This window comes from Salmo trutta, chromosome 27, assembly GCF_901001165.1.
Source record: "Salmo trutta chromosome 27, fSalTru1.1, whole genome shotgun sequence".
NCBI classification, from domain to species: domain Eukaryota; kingdom Metazoa; phylum Chordata; class Actinopteri; order Salmoniformes; family Salmonidae; genus Salmo; species Salmo trutta.
The window spans coordinates 38,697,363-38,718,287 of NC_042983.1; the positions used below are offsets into that span (position 1 = coordinate 38,697,363).

Below are 20,925 nucleotides of genomic sequence, written 5' to 3' on the forward strand. Positions count from 1 at the left end.
GACATGAGGAAAGCGGCATAGGTCTCTCCTTTTTGGAGTCCCATTTCGCGTGATAATGTCCTCACATTCCAGTTGTATTTGTTTGGGGAACATTTGGAACATTTGATTGGCTGTCGCCGACCCTGCATCCTCCTTCACCTGCTTCCTCGAAAACCAACTATTGGCTCACCAATGTGTCACTATCATCCCGCCTCTAAACTGTCCCTCGCATCTTGTAGAAGCATCAATTGTATCCTTCTCTGTCCTCTCTTCCACACGGCAGAAAGTACACACTTGAAGTTTAATCTCAGATACAAGAGATACGAGGGATGAGAGCTGGAGCGCAGCCGCATAGAAGCGAGGGTGGAACGTCGCCGACGGGGTCGAACCGGTCCAGAACAACTCGGAGCTTTTAAGCTATTTCCATGGAAGGGTGGATTTAATCAACGTGGATCACTGAAAAGCTTGCACTGAGTTTGAACAGTACTCGCCGCTTGTTTTTAAACTTTCGGGAAAAGGGTGAATATCAGAAAGCTAACGGAAAAGGGTTGGGAAAAGGAGGGCAGTCGGAACCGTGGCTACGGGCTTCTACCAGTTTTGGGATGTAGCCAGTTGAATCGGAATGCGTTGCATTTTTGAGGACAAGGTTTTTAGTATAACTGTCGACACGGGTGCAGTTAAATAGGCTACACGGGACAAAAGGAGTGCATTTTAAACCGAGATTATGACACTAATGGGACATTAATATTTTGCATCAGAACAAGTAATTACATCGCTTCATCTGAACAGTTCGAGCAGAGAATACTTCGTCAACATGGACACATTACGGATTGCAATGCGAGACGCGTCTCTGGTTTATTCAATGCTTCTTTTGACTTTTTTTTGGAAAGGTAAGAACCCATAGAGGAAAACTTTTGTTCTAGAATAAGTTAGTCTACATATGCACTGTTTTCACGATTTACACAAAATGAATTAGAATTGTATGGCAGCTATTTATTCCACAACTGCGCCCTGTCATTTGCGTGCTCCCCATAGGCTCTAATTATTTATGTATTTGATAGCCTATTTACATGTCATATCATTAACATATTGGGAAATCATTTGAAGATTCACATGTACAAATAGCCAGATTGCCACTTTTACAGTATTTAAAAAAACTTTACTTGACTCCTGTTGATTCAGAATAGTGTGTGTGTGTGTGTGTGTGTGTGTGTATAAATGATGATCATAATATAATGTAACCTACACCGGGCACGTGAAACACAGGATATGTCCAGAACACCCAATTATTTCAAAAGGAACATTTCATTTTAGGCCTATTTAAAACCAATTCAAATAGGCCCATGACAAATCACTGTGGATTTTTCTGTTACATTCTGGTTTGGGTTAAAGGCGTTTATTCTCTTCTTTTTAAGTCACTAAATTTAACATGAACATTGGCCATGCGGCCGTATGCTATTTTCTCACGTTGTTTTTTTAAGCAGTGAACTCCCATATAAAATACATTTTAAAAAGCCTACAATCGTCATTGATAAATTGGCCAAATAATTGGACCGTTATTTAGTTTGCCAGACTGAGAACCGGCGTCAATGAGTAGCCTACGGACAACTGTGTGACACAAATGTTGCTCTGCATTGCTTACTAAACCACATGACGGATTGTTATCGTTTTGAGGCATACTTTACGTACATAAATTAATTCCAACTGGACCACAGGCCGTATATTGGTTGCGTTTAATTTGTCACAACTGTGTAAAATGTGTGACTTGTGCACGGTAAATGGCTCAGACCGTTGACAGTTGTGCGACGGAGAGACCAGAGTGCAGGACAACCTTTGTCCCCGCTTTGAAAAGTAACTGGAGCAACAGAATTGGACTCTGAACAGCTGTGGTGGAGAACCGGTTTATTAACACGCTAGAAGAACAGCCTGGTTAACTCAAGCCCATAGTGTTTTATTAGTCTGACCTTGGCCTATCAACATCACTGTAGTCGCTCCCCCGGCACTTGGAAAAGGCCATGCGTGTAGTAGAACACAACAATTCACACTGGAATTTGGTCACATTTCACCTTTGCTGTTAAATAAAATCGTATTTATTGGGCGTATGGGAGCACTGCTTCAATAATGTAATAGTAGCAAAGGCCAACGGATAATGTTCTGGAAACGAAAGCTGACCTTGCACGTTGATTTGTGGTAAAGGCCTTCAGTCAAGCGTGTCGCCGCACGGTTCCCACTGCGAATCCCGTTTATTTAGGCTACCACTCTGAACTGAAATGTGAATCTAAGTTTAGTAATGTGAATGTCAATGCTTGAGATGCTGGTAAAAAAAAAAAGGTTTTGCCTGAATCACAAATGCATAGTAGTTTGGAAAAGGAATTAGACACCAAAAACGTGCGTAAAAGCCAATTTTGCAATTGTTATTAGTTATCGTGCCTTCTGGTTCGGTTAGATTTTAACCAGCATTACACGGATTCAGCTGTTTTCATACCTTTGTTAGTTTATCCATCGAAGACAATCCATGTGCATCTGCAGAATCCAGTAGGTAGCCTAACGTCAATGCATATTATATATCTGCAATTGTCTCCATAAATTGTGTGAAAGATCAACGAGAAAAAAACGAAAAAAAACGGACACAATGCATTCCACATTAAACAGTAGGCCTATTATCTTCCTTTGCTATATTATACATCTGTTTGCGTACGAGATCTGCGTCGTCTCCCGGAGGAGCTGGTATACCTCGTGTACGGCCCTCGGCAGTCACTGGATGTTGCCTTTGCTTTTTCTCATGCTATACAGCAGGGATATTCAACTCTTACCCTACGAGGTCTGCTGGGTTTCTGTTTTACCTGACAATGAATTGCACCCACCTGGTGTCCCAGGTCAGCCCCGGATTTAGACCGGGGACAGGGATTGATTGAGTTTGAATGCTATTCAACGTTTTACAACCACGAACCACCATTGTGTATAGTACTATAATTTGACACAAGACAAAGATAAGATTATCTTAATTTGTTTTCCTTCAGATTTGCTAATAGCTCACAGACTTTGATTAACTAGTCAAATGTTTGCACTTCTCAACAGAAGTATAACTGGGCTATTCATTCTCCAAAATATCACACACACACCACTTGTTACTTTCTGTAGTTAGATCATAAATCCAGACTCTAGACAACAAATTGGATGGAAACATTTCAAAGTGAAGGAATGTGAACCCATAACATTTACAGGCGCAAAGTGCGTGCCTGTTAAAAACTGCGTTGGACAGACTGTGCCCTTCACGATGAACTTTAGAGCTGGAATAAGCAACACTGCTATCCCCGATCCCTTTTACTGCAATACAAATGCCAGGAGGATGCAGTGGTGTGTGTGTGTGTGTTTATCATTTGTGGGGAAGAAGGAGAAGCTCACAGACCATTCTTGGGGATATCCCATTTGTCTCTCAAACAGCAATATTGAAATTGGGACCCAAATTTATGTCCAAAACACTCATAATATTTATGTATTTTTTTCATATTTTTTATTAAGGATAGAAGAAAATGAAGAGTCTTTGTTTGGGCTTGTTGTTGCTTTTATATATTATTTAAAGATGTTTTTTTTAATGATGTTAAGTGTGTGACATGAAATGCACCTGTACCACTGAGGTGATGCATCTGGTATCTAGAGTGGGCAGACTTTGAAATACTGGTGTGCAGTTCTTTTAAGAAGTGCGTGTGTGTGTGTGTCTGTGTGTCGTACAAGAGGCAGCCGTACGATGGAGATAATTCACGGATGAAACATCTGTAGGCCTCAGACTATATTACATATTCATGGAAATGTTCCGGGGCGGAGCTGAACAGACATTCTCTTATTTTCCTCTCTCGCCGGCGCATTTACAGAGAGAGTGAAGGCATGTCTGTTTACAGAGAGAGTGAAGGCATGTCTGTTTACGGAGAGAGTGAAGGCATGTCTGTTTACAGAGAGAGTGAAGGCATGTCTGTTTACGGAGAGAGTGAAGGCATGTCTGTTTACGGAGAGAGTGAAGGAATGTCTGTTTACAGAGAGAGTGAAGGAATGTCTGTTTACAGAGAGAGTGAAGGAATGTCTGTTTACGGAGAGAGTGAAGGAATGTCTGTTTACAGAGAGAGTGAAGGAATGTCTGTTTACGGAGAGAGTGAAGGCATGTCTGTTTACGGAGAGAGTGAAGGCATGTCTGTTTACGGAGAGAGTGAAGGAATGTCTGTTTACAGAGAGAGTGAAGGCATGTCTGTTTACGGAGAGAGCGAAGGCATGTCTGTTTACGGAGAGAGTGAAGGCATGTCTGTTTACGGAGAGAGTGAAGGAATGTCTGTTTACAGAGAGAGTGAAGGCATGTCTGTTTACGGAGAGAGTGAAGGCATGTCGGTTTACGGAGAGAGTGAAGGCATGTCTGTTTACAGAGAGAGTGAAGGAATGTCTGTTTACAGAGAGAGTGAAGGCATGTCTGTTTACGGAGAGAGTGAAGGCATGTCTGTTTACGGAGAGAGTGAAGGCATGTCGGTTTACGGAGAGAGTGAAGGAATGTCTGTTTACAGAGAGAGTGAAGGCATGTCTGTTTACAGAGAGAGTGAAGGCATGTCTGTTTACAGAGAGAGTGAAGGCATGTCTGTTTACGGAGAGAGTGAAGGCATGTCTGTTTACGGAGAGAGTGAAGGCATGTCGGTTTACGGAGAGAGTGAAGGCATGTCTGTTTACGGAGATAGTGAAGGCATGTCGGTTTACGGAGAGAGTGAAGGCATGTCTGTTTACGGAGAGAGTGAAAGCATGTCGGTTTGCAGAGAGAGTGAAGGCATGTCTGTTTACGGAGAGAGTGAAGGCATGTCTGTTTACGGAGAGAGTGAAGGCATGTCTGTTTACGGAGAGAGTGAAGGCATGTCGTTTTAGGGAGAGAGTGAAGGCATGTCTGTTTACGGAGAGAGTGAAGGCATGTCTGTTTACGGAGAGAGTGAAGGCATGTCGGTTTACGGAGAGAGTGAAGGAATGTCTGTTTACGGAGAGAGTGAAGGCATGTCGGTTTACAGAGAGAGTGAAGGCATGTCTGTTTACGGAGAGAGTGAAGGCATGTCTGTTTACGGAGAGAGTGAAGGTATGTCTGTTTACGGAGAGAGTGAAGGCATGTCTGTTTACGGAGAGAGTGAAGGCATGTCGGTTTACAGAGAGAGTGAAGGCATGTCTGTTTACGGAGAGAGTGAAGGCATGTCTGTTTACGGAGAGAGTGAAGGCATGTCTGTTTAGTCTCAAGTGTAATTCCCGTTCTATAGTATTTGGTGAATAACTGTACAATTCCCCTTTCATTTAAGGAATGGAGTGTATTATCTTGGAAGGGTTCTGTTGTCAGATCGGAAATAGGGAATGCAACGGGCTGGAGAGATATCGTTTTTCCCACAGTGCACTGAAATAGTCAGTTGGATCATTCATCGTGTCTACAGTAAAGGTGGCAAATCAGCAAATCTCTGATTACGCTGTGTTGTTTGCTCTTGTTTATTCACATATTTACATTGAGTGCATTGAACCCGTGAACACACACACACAGGACTTTTTAGTTAAACCGTGAACACACACACACACCACACCACACACCACACCACACACCACAACACACACACACAGGACTTTTTGGGGACCAAATATTGATTTCCATTCAAAATCCTATTTTCCCTAAGCGCTAACCCTAACCTTAAGTTGAACTCTAACCTTAACTTGAACTCTAACCTTAACCCTATTTCTAAGCCTAAACCCCTAACCCTAAACCCCTAACCCTAAACCCCTAAGACTAAACCCCTAACCCTAAACTCCTAACCCTAAACTCCTAATCCTAAACCCCTAAGCCTAAAAGAGCCTTTTTACAAGTGAGGACCAGCAAAATGTCCTCACTTCTCTGAATTTTAGTTGATTTACTATTCTAGTGAGGATTTCTGATAATCACAAGTATAGTTAAACCGTGTATACACACACACACACCACACCACACCACAACACACCACACCACAACACAACACAACACACCACACCACAACACAACACACCACACCACACCACACACCACACACCACACCACACCACAACACAACACACCACACCACAACACAACACAACACAACACAACACACCACACCACACCACAACACAACACAACACAACACACCACACCACAACACAACACAACACAACACACCACAACACACCACACCACACCACACCACACCACACCACACCACAACACACCACACCACACCACACCACACCACACCACAACACAACACAACACAACACAACACAACACAACACAACACAGATTTGGTGGAGGAGAAAAAATGGATCAAGTCTGTGCCTGTGGAGGTTAGCTTTGTCTGTTGTAGGGAAAAGGCCCATCTGACGGGAGACATGCTCAGCACTCTGGGGGCTAGGCAACCCCTCCCCCCACCTCCACCCAACCACCCAGTCTACAGACTTGATATCCAGACTTTGAAGTCTGGATCCAAATATTCTTCTTGACATCGAAAGCGGCGTGGCTATGTTGACAGAGGTGCAACGTGGCTATGTTGACAGACAAAGCGGCGTGGCTATGTTGACAGAGGTGCAACGTGGCTATGTTGACAGAGGTGCAACGTGGCTATGTTGACAGAGGTGCAACGTGGCTATGTTGACAGACAAAGCGGCGTGGCTATGTTGACAGAGAAGGGGCGTGGCTACGTTGACAGAGAAGGGGCGTGGCTACGTTGACAGAGAAGCGACGTGGCTACGTTGACAGAGAAGGGGCGTGGCTACGTTGACAGAGAAGGGGCGTGGCTACGTTGACAGATATAGCGACGTGGCTACGTTGTTTAGTATCCTCTTTAGAGTGAATGTTCAGTCGGTTTATGTATCTCTGTCCCTTCATAAGTAGCACATTGTGTCTGAGTCTATGGGTCTCTGTGTTTCAAAGGGAATCTATCTGTATAAGTGTGCGAGTGTGTTTTAATAATTGACGAAAGAGGCATGTGAGTGTGTGTGTGTGTGTGTGTGTGTGTGTGTGTGTGTGTGTGTGTGTGTGTGTGTGAGACGGCTGGGTCTATAAGTCATAATTGACGAGAGAGGTCTGTGTGTGTGTGTGTGTGTGTGTGTGTGTGTGTGTGTGTGTGTGTGTGTGTTACGGCTGGGTCTATAAGTCATAATTGACGAGAGAGGTCTGTGTGTGTGTGTGTGTGTGTGTTACGGCTGGGTCTATAAGTCATGTTTGGGTTTAAGGTGGTGGCAATCAGGGAGACATTTCCCACCAGATTAGCGTCTGTGAAGCCGAGAGGGTAATGAGGGTGATCATTATCATCAATGTCTTAATGAGATAATGACCCAGTTGAGAGAGGAGATGTGTAGGAGAGTCACGCTGCTGTTAGATGCTACCATTCACCATGCTATTCTACTGCTACCATTCACCATGCTATTCTGCTGCTACCATTCACCATGCTATTCTACTGCTACCATTCACCATGCTATTCTGATGCTACCATTCACCATGCTATTCTGATGCTACCATTCTCCATGCTATTCTACTGCTACCATTCACCATGCTATTCTACTGCTACCATTCACCATGCTATTCTGATGCTACCATTCTCCATGCTATTCTACTGCTACCATTCACCATGCTATTCTACTGCTACCATTCACCATGCTATTCTGCTGCTACCATTCACCATGCTATTCTGCTGCTACCATTCACCATGCTATTCTGATGCTACCATTCACCATGCTATTCTGATGCTACCATTCTCCATGCTATTCTACTGCTACCATTCACCATGATATTCTGATGCTACCATTCACCATGCTATTCTGATGCTACCATTCACCATGCTATTCTGATGCTACCATTCTCCATGCTATTCTACTGCTACCATTCACCATGCTATTCTACTGCTACCATTCACCATGCTATTCTGCTGCTACCATTCACCATGCTATTCTGCTGCTACCATTCTCCATGCTATTCTACTGCTACCATTCACCATGCTATTCTACTGCTACCATTCACCATGCTATTCTGATGCTACCATTCACCATGCTATTCTACTGCTACCATTCACCATGCTATTCTACTGCTACCATTCACCATGCTATTCTGCTGCTACCATTCACCATGATATTCTGCTGCTACCATTCACCATGCTATTCTGATGCTAATATTCACCATGCTATTCTACTGCTACCATTCACCATGCTATTCTACTGCTACCATTCTCCATGCTATTCTGCTGCTACCATTCACCATGCTATTCTACTGCTACCATTCACCATGCTATTCTGATGCTAATATTCACCATGCTATTCTGATGCTACCATTCACCATGATATTCTGATGCTACCATTCACCATGCTATTCTGATGCTACCATTCACCATACTATTCTGATGCTACCATTCACCATGCTATTCTGATGCTACCATTCACCATGATATTCTGATGCTACCATTCACCATGCTATTCTGATGCTACCATTCACCATGCTATTCTGATGCTACCATTCACCATGATATTCTGCTGCTACCATTCACGATGATATTCTAATGCTACCATTCACCATGATATTCTAATGCTACCATTCACCATGATATTCTGATGCTACCATTCACCATGCTATTCTGATGCTACCATTCACCATGCTATTCTGATGCTACCATTCACCATGCTATTCTGATGCTACCATTCACCATGATATTCTGCTGCTACCATTCACCATGATATTCTGATCCTACCATTCACCATGCTATTCTGATGCTACCATTCACCATGCTATTCTGATGCTACCATTCACCATGCTATTCTGATGCTACCATTCACCATACTATTCTGATGCTACCATTCACCATACTATTCTGATGCTACCATTCACCATGCTATTCTGATGCTACCATTCACCATGCTATTCTGATGCTACCATTCACCATGCTATTCTGATGCTACCATTCACCATGCTATTCTGATGCTACCATTCACCATGATATTCTGATGCTACCATTCACCATGATATTCTGATCCTACCATTCACCATGCTATTCTGATGCTACCATTCACCATGCTATTCTGATGCTACCATTCACCATGATATTCTGATCCTACCATTCACCATGCTATTCTCCCCTTTCACTTGCTTTCTCAAACACTTTCTCGAGGTACTTGATTCCATCGATCTGTCTCTCCCTCTGTCTTATCCCTCGCTCTCTCTTTCTACCTGTCACACACATGCTCTTTTTGTGCGTTTTCCTCTCTTTATCCCCTCTCTCTCTTTATCCACTATCTCTTTATCCCCTCTATCTCTTTATCCCCTCTCTCTCTTTATCCCCTCTATCTCTTTATCCCCTCTATCTCTTTATCCCCTCTATCTCTTTATCCCCTCTATCTCTTTATCCTCTATCTCTTTATCCTCTCTCTCTTTATCCTCTCTCTCTTTATCCTCTCTCTCTTTATCCTCTATCTCTTTATCCTCTCTCTCTTTATCCTTTCTTTATCCCCTCTATCTCTTTATCCCCTCTCTCTCTTTATCCTCTATCTCTTTATCCCCTCTATCTCTTTATCCCCTCTATCTCTTTATCCCCTCTCTCTCTTTATCCTTTCTTTATCCTCTCTATCTCTTTATCCTTTCTTTTAGAGATTATGCTTTTTCAACGCCGATACCGATTATTGGAGGACCAAAAACATCTGGCGCCGATTAATCGGCCGGTTAGTTTATTTATTTATTTGTAATAATGACAATTGCAACAATACTGAATGGACACTTATTTTAACTTAATATAATACATAAATACTATCAATTTAGCCTCAAATATATAATGAAACATGTTCAATTTGGTTTAAATAATGCAAAAACAAAGTGTTGGAGAAGAAAGTAAAAGTGCAATATGTGCCATGTATAAAAGCGTTTAAATTCCTTGCTCAGAACATGAGAACATATGAAAGCTGGTGGTTCCTTTTAACATGAGTCTTCAATATTCCCAGGTAAGAAGTTTTAGGTTGTAGTTATTATAGGAATTATAGGACTATTTCTCTCTATACGATTTGTATTTCATATACCTTTGACTATTGGATGTTCTTATAGGCACTTTAGTATTGCCAGTGTAACAGTATAGCTTCCGTCCCTCTCCTCGCTCCTACCTGGGCTCGAACCAGGAACACATCGACAACAGCCACCCTCGAAGCAGCGTTACCCATGCAGAGCAAGGGGAATAACTACTCCAAGTCTCAGAGCAAGTGACGTTTGAAACGCTATTAGCGCGCACCCGGCTAACTAGCTAGCCATTTCACATCGGTTACACCAGCCTAATCTTGGGGGTTGATAGGCTTGAAGTCATAAACAGCGCAATGCTTGGAGAATTGCGAAGAGCTGCTGGCAAACGCACAAAGGTGCTGTTTGAATGAATGCTTACGAGCCTGCTGCTGTCTACCATCGCTCAGACTGCTCTATCAAATATCAAATCATAGACTTAATTATAACATAATAACACACAGAAATACGAGCCTTTGGTCGTTAATATGGTCGAATACGGAAACTATCATTTCGAAAACGAAACGTTTATTATTTCAGTGAAATACGGAACCGTTCCGTATTTTTTCTAATGGGGTGCATTCCTAAGTCTAAATATTCCTGTTACATTGCACAACCTTCAATGTTATGTCATAATTATGTACATTTCTGGCAAATTAATTACGGCCTTTGTTAGGGATGAATGGACTTCACACAGTCCGCAATGAGCCAGGCGGCCCAAACTGCTGTATATACCCTGACTGCTTAGCAGGCAATATTAACTAAATATGCAGGTTTAAAAATATATACTTGTGTATTGATTTTAAAGAAAGGCATTGATGTTTATGGTTAGGTACATTGATGCAACGACAGAGCTTTTTTCGCAAATGCGCTTGTTAAATCATCACCCGCTTGTCGAAGTAGGCTGTGATTCGATGAGAAATTAACAGGCACCCGCATCGATTATATGCAACGCAGGACACGTTAGATAAACTAGTAATATCATCAACCATGTGTAGTTAACTAGTGATTATGCTAAGATTGATTGTTTTTTACAAGATAAGTTTAATGCTAGCTAGCACCTTACCTTGGCTTCTTGCTGCACTCACGTAACAGGTAGTCAGCCTGCCATGCAGGCTCCTCGTGGAGTGCAATGTAAGGCAGGTGGTTAGAGCATTGGACTAGTAACCGGAAGGTTGCAAAAACGAATCCCTGAGGTGACAAGGTAAAAATCTGTTGTTCTGCCCCTGAACAAGGCAGTTAACCCACTGTTCCTAGGCCGTCATTGAAAATAACAATGTGTTCTTAATCTGACTTGCCTAGTTGTAAAGGTGTAAAAAAAAAAAAAAATTATCGGCAAATCGGTGGCCAAAAATAAAGATGCCCGATTGTTATGAAAACTTGAGAATGGCCCCAATTAATCGGCCATTCCGATTAATCGGTCGACCTCTACTTTCTTTATCCTCTATCTCTCTATTCTCTCTTTATCCTCTATATCTCTATCATTTCGTTAACCTCTTTTTATCCTCTCTATCTCTACCTCTCTATCTCTACCTCTCGTTATCCTCTCTCTCTTTATCCTCTCTTTCTCATTATCCTCTCTCTCTTATCCTCTTTATCCCCTCTATCTCTTTAGCCTCTCTATCCTCTCTATCTCTCTCTCTTTATCCTCTATAAACTCTCTTTATCCCCTCTATCCTCCCTTTATCCTCTCTCTCTTTATCCTCTATCTCTTTATCATCTCTATCCTCTCTCCTTATCCCCTCTATCTCTCTCTCTTTATCCTATCTTTATCCCCTCTCTCTTTATCATCTCTATCCCCCTCTCTTTATCCTCGATCCTCTCTTTATCCTCTCTCTTTATCATCTCTATCTCTCTCTCTTATCCTCTTTATCCCCTCTATCTCTTTATCATCTCTATCCTCTTTCTTTATCCCCTCTATCTCTTTATCCCCTCTATCCCTCTCTCTTTATCATCTCTATCCCCCTCTCTTTATCCTCTATCTCTTTATCCCCTCTATCTCTCTCTCTTTATCCTCTCTTTATCCCCTCTCTCGTTATCCTCTCTTTCCTCTATCTCTTTATCCCCTCTATCTCTCTCTCTTTATCCTCTCTTTATCCCCTCTCTCGTTATCCTCTCTTTCCTCTATCTCTTTATCCCCTATATCTCTTTTTCCATTTCCTTTTTTTATCCTTTTTTCACCATGTCTTGAGGTCTTTTGATGCAGACATTGACTCATTCATGCCAGATAAAGATGGGCCCTTAATTTTTTATTATTTAAGCCAACATAAAAAAAACATGACAATTGCTATAATAAAAATACAATATTTGTATATACATTTTCAGGAATGAGTTTCCATGATTAGGGTTGGCAGCACCTCCTACTGGACAGTTGATTTATCTACAGCTATGCCTTTGGTCTCCCATCCAGGGGTTTAACCAAGCTTAGCTTTGATATTTGTCACTGACTACTTCTCTTCCTACTCCTCTTCCTACTCCTCTTCCTACTCCTCTTCTCTCCTCTCCTCCTCTTCCTACTCCTCTTCTCTCCTCCTCTTCCTACTCCTCTTCTCTCCTCTCCTCCTCTTCCTACTCCTCTTCTCTCCTCCTCTTCCTACTCCTCTTCTCTCCTCTCCTCCTCTTCCTACTCCTCTTCTCTCCTCCTCTTCCTACTCCTCTTCCTACTCCTCTCCTCCTCTTCCTACTCCTCTTCTCTCCTCTCCTCCTCTTCCTACTCCTCTTCTCTCCTCTCCTCCTCTTCCTACTCCTCTTCTCTACTCTCCTCCTCTTCCTACTCCTCTTCCTACTCCTCTTCTCTACTCTCCTCCTCTTCCTACTCCTCTTCCTCCTCCTCTTCTCTCCTCTCCTCCTCTTCCTACTCCTCTTCTCTACTCTCCTCCTCTTCCTACTCCTCTTCTCTACTCTCCTCCTCTTCCTACTCCTCTTCCTACTCCTCTTCTCTACTCTCCTCCTCTTCCTCTACTCTCCTCCTCTTCCTACTCCTCTTCCTACTCCTCTTCTCTACTCTCCTCCTCTTCCTCTACTCTCCTCCTCTTCCTACTCCTCTTCCTCCTCCTCTTCTCTCCTCTCCTCCTCTTCCTACTCCTCTTCCTACTCCTCTTCTCTACTCTCCTCCTCTTCTCTACTCTCCTCCTCTTCCTACTCCTCTTCCTCCTCCTCTTCTCTCCTCTCCTCCTCTTCCTACTCCTCTTCTCTACTCTCCTCCTCTTCCTACTCCTCTTCCTACTCCTCTTCCTACTCCTCTTCCTACTCCTCTTCTCTTCTCTCCTCCTCTTCCTACTCCTCTTCTCTACTCTCCTCCTCTTCCTACTCCTCTTCCTACTCCTCTTCCTACTCCTCTTCTCTACTCCTCTTCCTACTCCTCTTCGTCCTCCTCCTCCTCTCCTCTCCTACTCTTCTCCTTGAGACGGACTTTGCTTCTTTTTTCAATAAGAATCTAATTTCAATGCGTTAATGACGTCAGACAGTGGTATGCCAGAGCTTTGAAATGTGTGTCTCTCGTATGTTTTTTATACAATACATGCAACAGGTGCTTTGACTTTCGTATGTAGCGTTTACTGTATACTGACTGTAGTGTGGAGTGTGTACTGTATACTGACCTCAGCGTGGAGCGTGTACTGTATACTGACCTCAGCGTTTAGCGTGTACTGTGTACTGACCTCAGTGTGGAGCGTGTACTGTATACTGACCTCAGCGTGGAGTGTGTACTGTATACTGACCTCAGTGTGGAGCGTGTACTGTATACTGACCTCAGTGTGGAGTGTGTACTGTATACTGACTGTAGTGTGGAGCGTGTACTGTATACTGACTGGAGCGTGTACTGTATACTGACCTCAGCGTGGAGCGTGTACTGTATACTGACCTCAGTGTGGAGTGTGTACTGTATACTGACCTCAGCGTGGAGCGTGTACTGTATACTGACCTCAGTGTGGAGTGTGTACTGTATACTGACCTCAGTGTGGAGTGTGTACTGTATACTGACCTCAGTGTGGAGCGTGTACTGTATACTGACTGTAGTGTGGAGCGTGTACTGTATACTGACTGGAGCGTGTACTGTATACTGACCTCAGTGTGGAGCGTGTACTGTATACTGACCTCAGCGTGGAGCGTGTACTGTATACTGACCTCAGCGTTTAGCGTGTACTGTGTACTGACCTCAGTGTGGAGCGTGTACTGTATACTGACCTCAGCGTGGAGTGTGTACTGTATACTGACCTCAGTGTGGAGCGTGTACTGTATACTGACCTCAGTGTGGAGTGTGTACTGTATACTGACTGTAGTGAGGAGCGTGTACTGTATACTGACTGGAGCGTGTACTGTATACTGACCTCAGCGTGGAGCGTGTACTGTATACTGACCTCAGTGTGGAGTGTGTACTGTATACTGACCTCAGCGTGGAGCGTGTACTGTATACTGACCTCAGCGTGGAGCGTGTACTGTATACTGACCTCAGCGTAGAGTGTGTACTGTATACTGACCTCAGCATGGAGTGTGTACTGTATACTGACCTCAGTGTGGAGCGTGTACTGTATACGGACCTCAGTGTGGAGCGTGTACTGTATACTGACCTCAGCGTGGAGCGTGTACTGTATACTGACTGGAGCGTGTACTGTATACTGACCTCAGTGTGGAGCGTGTACTGTATACTGACCTCAGCGTGGAGCGTGTACTGTATACTGACCTCAGTGTGGAGCGTGTACTGTATACTGACCTCAGCGTGGAGCGTGTACTGTATACTGACCTCAGCGTGGAGCGTGTACTGTATACTGACCTCAGCGTGGAGTGTGTACTGTATACTGACCTCAGCGTGGAGCGTGTACTGTACACTGACCTCAGTGTGGAGCGTGTACTGTATACTGACCTCAGCGTGGAGCGTGTACTGTATACTGACCTCAGAGTGGAGCGTGTACTGTATACTGACCTCAGTGTGGAGCGTGTACTGTATACTGACCTCAGCGTGGAGCGTGTACTGTATACTGACCTCAGCGTGGAGCGTGTACTGTATACTGACCTCAGTGTGGAGCGTGTACTGTATACTGACCTCAGCGTGGAGCGTGTACTGTATACTGACCTCAGCGTGGAGCGTGTACTGTATACTGACCTCAGCGTGGAGCGTGTACTGTATACTGACCTCAGTGTGGAGCGTGTACTGTATACTGACTGGAGCGTGTACTGTATACTGACCTCAGCGTGGAGCGTGTACTGTATACTGATCTCAGCGTGGAGCGTGTACTGTATACTGACCTCAGCGTGGAGTGTGTACTGTATACTGACCTCAGCGTGGAGCGTGTACTGTATACTGACCTCAGCGTGGAGCGTGTACTGTATACTGACCTCAGCGTGGAGCGTGTACTGTATACTGACTGGAGCGTGTACTGTATACTGACCTCAGAGTGGAGCGTATACTGTATACTGACCTCAGCGTGGAGCGTGTACTGTATACTGACCTCAGCGTGGAGCGTGTACTCTATACTGACCTCAGCGTGTAGCGTGTACTGTATACTGACCTCAGCGTGGAGCGTGTACTGTATACTGACCTCAGCGTGGAGCGTGTACTGTATACTGACTGGAGCGTGTACTGTATACTGACCTCAGCGTGGAGCGTGTACTGTATACTGACCTCAGCGTGGAGCGTGTACTGTATACTGACTGGAGCGTGTACTGTATACTGACCTCAGCGTGGAGCGTGTACTGTATACTGACTGGAGCGTGTACTGTATACTGACCTCAGTGTGGAGCGTGTACTGTATTCTGACCTCAGTGTGGAGCGTATACTGTATTCTGACCTCAGTGTGGAGCGTGTACTGTATACTGACCTCAGTGTGGAGCGTGTACTGTATACTGACCTCAGCGTGGAGCGTGTACTGTATACTGACATCAGCGTGGAGTGTGTACTGTATTCTGACCTCAGTGTGGAGCGTGTACTGTATACTGACCTCAGTGTGGAGTGTGTACTGTATTCTGACCTCAGTGTGGAGTGTGTACTGTATTCTGACCTCAGTGTGGAGCGTGTACTGTATACTGACCTCAGTGTGGAGCGTGTACTGTATACTGACCTCAGTGTGGAGCGTGTACTGTATACTGACTGCAGTGTGTACTGTATACTGACCTCAACGTGGAGCGTGTACTGTATACTGACCTCAGCGTGGAGCGTGTACTGTATACTGACCTCAGCGTGGAGCGTGTACTGTATACTGACTGGAGTGTGTACTGTATACTGACCTCAGTGTGGAGCGTGTACTGTATACTGACCTCAGTGTGGAGCGTGTACTGTATACTGACTGGAGTGTGTACTGTATACTGACCTCAGCGTGGAGCGTGTACTGTATACTGACCTCAGTGTGGAGCGTGTACTGTATACTGACCTCAGCGTGGAGCGTGTACTGTATACTGACCTCAGTGTGGAGCGTGTACTGTATACTGACCTCAGTGTGGAGCGTGTACTGTATACTGACTGGAGTGTGTACTGTATACTGACCTCAGCGTGGAGTGTGTACTGTATACTGACCTCAGCGTGGAGCGTGTACTGTATTCTGACCTCAGTGTGGAGCGTGTACTGTATACTGACCTCAGTGTGGAGCGTGTACTGTATACTGACCTCAGTGTGGAGCGTGTACTGTATACTGACTGCAGTGTGTACTGTATACTGACCTCAACGTGGAGCGTGTACTGTATACTGACCTCAGCGTGGAGCGTGTACTGTATACTGACCTCAGCGTGGAGCGTGTACTGTATACTGACTGGAGTGTGTACTGTATACTGACCTCAGTGTGGAGCGTGTACTGTATACTGACCTCAGTGTGGAGCGTGTACTGTATACTGACCTCAGCGTGGAGCGTGTACTGTATACTGACTGGAGCGTGTACTGTATACTGACCTCAGCGTGGAGCGTGTACTGTATACTGACCTCAGCGTGGAGCGTGTACTGTATACTGACTGGAGCGTGTACTGTATACTGACCTCAGCGTGGAGCGTGTACTGTATACTGACTGGAGCGTGTACTGTATACTGACCTCAGTGTGGAGCGTGTACTGTATTCTGACCTCAGTGTGGAGCGTATACTGTATTCTGACCTCAGTGTGGAGCGTGTACTGTATACTGACCTCAGTGTGGAGCGTGTACTGTATACTGACCTCAGCGTGGAGCGTGTACTGTATACTGACATCAGCGTGGAGTGTGTACTGTATTCTGACCTCAGTGTGGAGCGTGTACTGTATACTGACCTCAGTGTGGAGTGTGTACTGTATTCTGACCTCAGTGTGGAGTGTGTACTGTATTCTGACCTCAGTGTGGAGCGTGTACTGTATACTGACCTCAGTGTGGAGCGTGTACTGTATACTGACCTCAGTGTGGAGCGTGTACTGTATACTGACTGCAGTGTGTACTGTATACTGACCTCAACGTGGAGCGTGTACTGTATACTGACCTCAGCGTGGAGCGTGTACTGTATACTGACCTCAGCGTGGAGCGTGTACTGTATACTGACTGGAGTGTGTACTGTATACTGACCTCAGTGTGGAGCGTGTACTGTATACTGACCTCAGTGTGGAGCGTGTACTGTATACTGACTGGAGTGTGTACTGTATACTGACCTCAGCGTGGAGCGTGTACTGTATACTGACCTCAGTGTGGAGCGTGTACTGTATACTGACCTCAGCGTGGAGCGTGTACTGTATACTGACCTCAGTGTGGAGCGTGTACTGTATACTGACCTCAGTGTGGAGCGTGTACTGTATACTGACTGGAGTGTGTACTGTATACTGACCTCAGCGTGGAGTGTGTACTGTATACTGACCTCAGCGTGGAGCGTGTACTGTATACTGACCTCAGTGTGGAGCGTGTACTGTATACTGACTGGAGTGTGTACTGTATACTGACCTCAGTGTGGAGTGTGTACTGTATACTGACCTCAGTGTGGAGCGTGTACTGTATACTGACTGGAGTGTGTACTGTATACTGACCTCAGTGTGGAGCGTGTACTGTATACTGACCTCAGTGTGGAGCGTGTACTGTATACTGACTGTAGCGTGTACTGTATACTGACCTCAGTGTGGAGTGTGTACTGTATACTGACCTCAGCGTGGAGCGTGTACTGTATACTGACCTCAGCGTGGAGCGTGTACTGTATACTGACTGGAGTGTGTACTGTATACTGACCTCAGTGTGGAGCGTGTACTGTATACTGACTGGAGTGTGTACTGTATACTGACCTCAGTGTGGAGCGTGTACTGTACACTGACTGTAGCGTGTACTGTATACTGACCTCAGTGTGGAGTGTGTACTGTATACTGACCTCAGCGTGGAGCGTGTACTGTATACTGACCTCAGAATGCTTAACTTACATGTCTCTGGTATGGTTTTATATTTAATATATGCACAATGTCTGTTATGTCTAAATGTTAACCACCCATATAAGTCAGATATTACAAGAATCTTCTATGAATCTTGTATTTGCTATCAGATATTTTACTGACAAGTTCCAGGTAGAACATATAAGAGTCTTATTCTATATCTTTTCCAAATGGGACACACAAAGTCCTTACTAAAGTCTCCCATCCTATCATCTGTCTTGGCCCTTAAAACACTCTCTGTTCCCACATCCAACTCTAGTAAACTGAATCTCTCACATGATTGGTCTACTTTAGTGACCGTATTTAAACTTGTCATTGACTTAAGAAATATGCAGACAAATACAGTCTGAATCTGGAGATGGAACAAATCTTTGTCGGATTATGGCTAAAATAACTTCATGTAAAATGGATACACTAAAGAATTGCCTCTAAAAGCCAACAAAAATAAATGTAACTGCCAGCTAGATTGACTAACAGGAGCGTCCCTTCGCACCAAGCACTCCAGATTTATCCAGTCATTCACTGTCATTATTGTGGAATGGTGAGAGTAGCTGACTAAACTGCAGAACCAGAATGTAAAAAGCCACAACTAACATCACAGCATTGATTTAGTTCATTGGTGAAAATTAGATTAAGAGTGCCACATTTAGATGCAAATGTGCTTTATGTAATCAGTTTGTTTAACATGAGCGAGACAAGCTTTGCGTGTTTGGCTCTTCAGCTTCGCCACTTGATGGCATTTGTTCCAGCCTGCCAGAACACATTATAATGGGCCAAACAAGGCCATCGTCCTAGACTGGGCTTACAGTGGGCCCAAGAGAGCTGGAGAGAGGAAGTGAGAGAAAAAGGAGGAGAGGACCGCCATGAAAAAATACTACAGCATGTAAGTCCTCTCCACCTTTTGCTCTCACTTCCTCTCTCCAGCTCTATAAATACTATATTATAAACTGGGTGGTTCCAGCCCTGAATGCTGATTGGCTGACAGCCGTGGTATATTAGACCGTATACCACGGGTATGACAAAACATTTATTTTTACTGCTCTAATTACGTTGGTAACCAGTTTATAATAGCAATAAGGCACCTCTGGGGTTTGTGATATGGCCAATATACCACGGCTAAGGGCTGTATCCAGGCACTCCGCATTGCGTCTTGCCTAAGAACAGCCCTTAGCCGTGGTATATTGCCCATATACCACCCCTCCTCGGGCCTTATTCACTGTGGTATACTATATACTATAAACACTGTAGTGTTTTTTACAGTGTTTACTGTAGTATTTACAGTTAACTATAGTATAAATACTGTAGTAAAATACAAATGTAGTATATACTATAGTAATTAATGTAATGTTTTTGCAGATTGTAGTATTTACTGTAGTGCTTTTGTTGTATTATCTTTGACATAGAAGTGGAGGCTTTCTCGTTCAGTAAACCTACTGGAGAAATAACTCATTTTCCATAACCTGTGGGTAGGACAGATAGTTCAGAGCTTCTGCTCTTTTCTGAAACCTGCAGGGAACACAATATATGGTGTATACTTGGCATATAGGTTTATCACTTATGGGCGGCACAATTTCGGATATGGGGAGGGGATTGGGCAGGGTATATGTAAATTATATACTGTATTATTTACTATAGTTCAAAAAAGGTGTAGTATTTTTGCGGACAATACTGTAGTATTTACTACAGTTTTTTTGTGTGTGAATAATACTGTAGTATTCTACAGTATACTATAAAATTCAATAGTAAGTATTACACATGATCGAGGGATACTACAGTGTGTAGTATATTATTCTAGAGAGAGAGAGAGAGAGAACTTCCTGTCATTTTTCAACATCAACAACATTCATCATACATTCATCAACAACATACCACCCCACAGAATTCGTTTCAGCTTATTCAGAACACCATTCACAGTACCTTTATTACATCTGAGACAAGGATACAGGCTACTATATAGAAGTCCTTGGCATTACCTCCTTTTATGCTGTTACAAACCAGTCGAATGCTTTACACACAGTAAATGGTTTGTGAATGTTTACAACCATCTCTCACTCTGAGTGGAATAACATTTGTGGCAGATACTGCTGAGCGATTAAACAACAATGTTTTGTGTCCGACGTCAGTTCAATTACTTGAATTCAATTTAGATTGTTTGAGTCCAATGCACCGTTTCTCTGGAGAGAAATCAAATCATTCATGAGAGAAATCAACTTTAGACCTATGTGGTACGCTGGGCTGAAGGGAGTTGTGGTTTTCATTAAAGTCAACCTAGTTCAGCTCAGAAACATGGTAATGAACTAGAATGACCATAATCCATTGCGGCAGTTTTTCCTGGCTTGGTCATGGGTCAGAGAGGAAGTTGCGACACGAGAGGTTTAAAATAATCCCAATGCGTTTCTATTGGCTTATTTTGGACCTAAACTTGTTGGCTGCCTTCCCGCCTTTGGGACAACGACTCCCATTGTTGGGGCGGAGACATGAGCATCTCGTCATTATATACAGATCTTTAGACAGAAACACTTTTATGCCTGCTACGTTAGGTTAGATACACACAGACCACACACG

General features: G+C 43.9%; 1 protein-coding gene across 1 annotated transcript in view; it reads left to right on the forward strand.

Moving 5' to 3' along the window:
* Nucleotides 1–239: 239 nt before the first annotated feature.
* The window catches only part of si:dkey-215k6.1 (transmembrane protein 132C), a 446,622-nt gene continuing 425,936 nt past the window's right edge, over nt 240–20,925 (forward strand). The window contains exon 1 of the mRNA XM_029717996.1: nt 240–869. Coding sequence (XP_029573856.1) covers nt 794–869 — 76 coding nt within the window. The 5' untranslated portion in view covers nt 240–793. The remainder of the gene's footprint in view (nt 870–20,925) is intronic.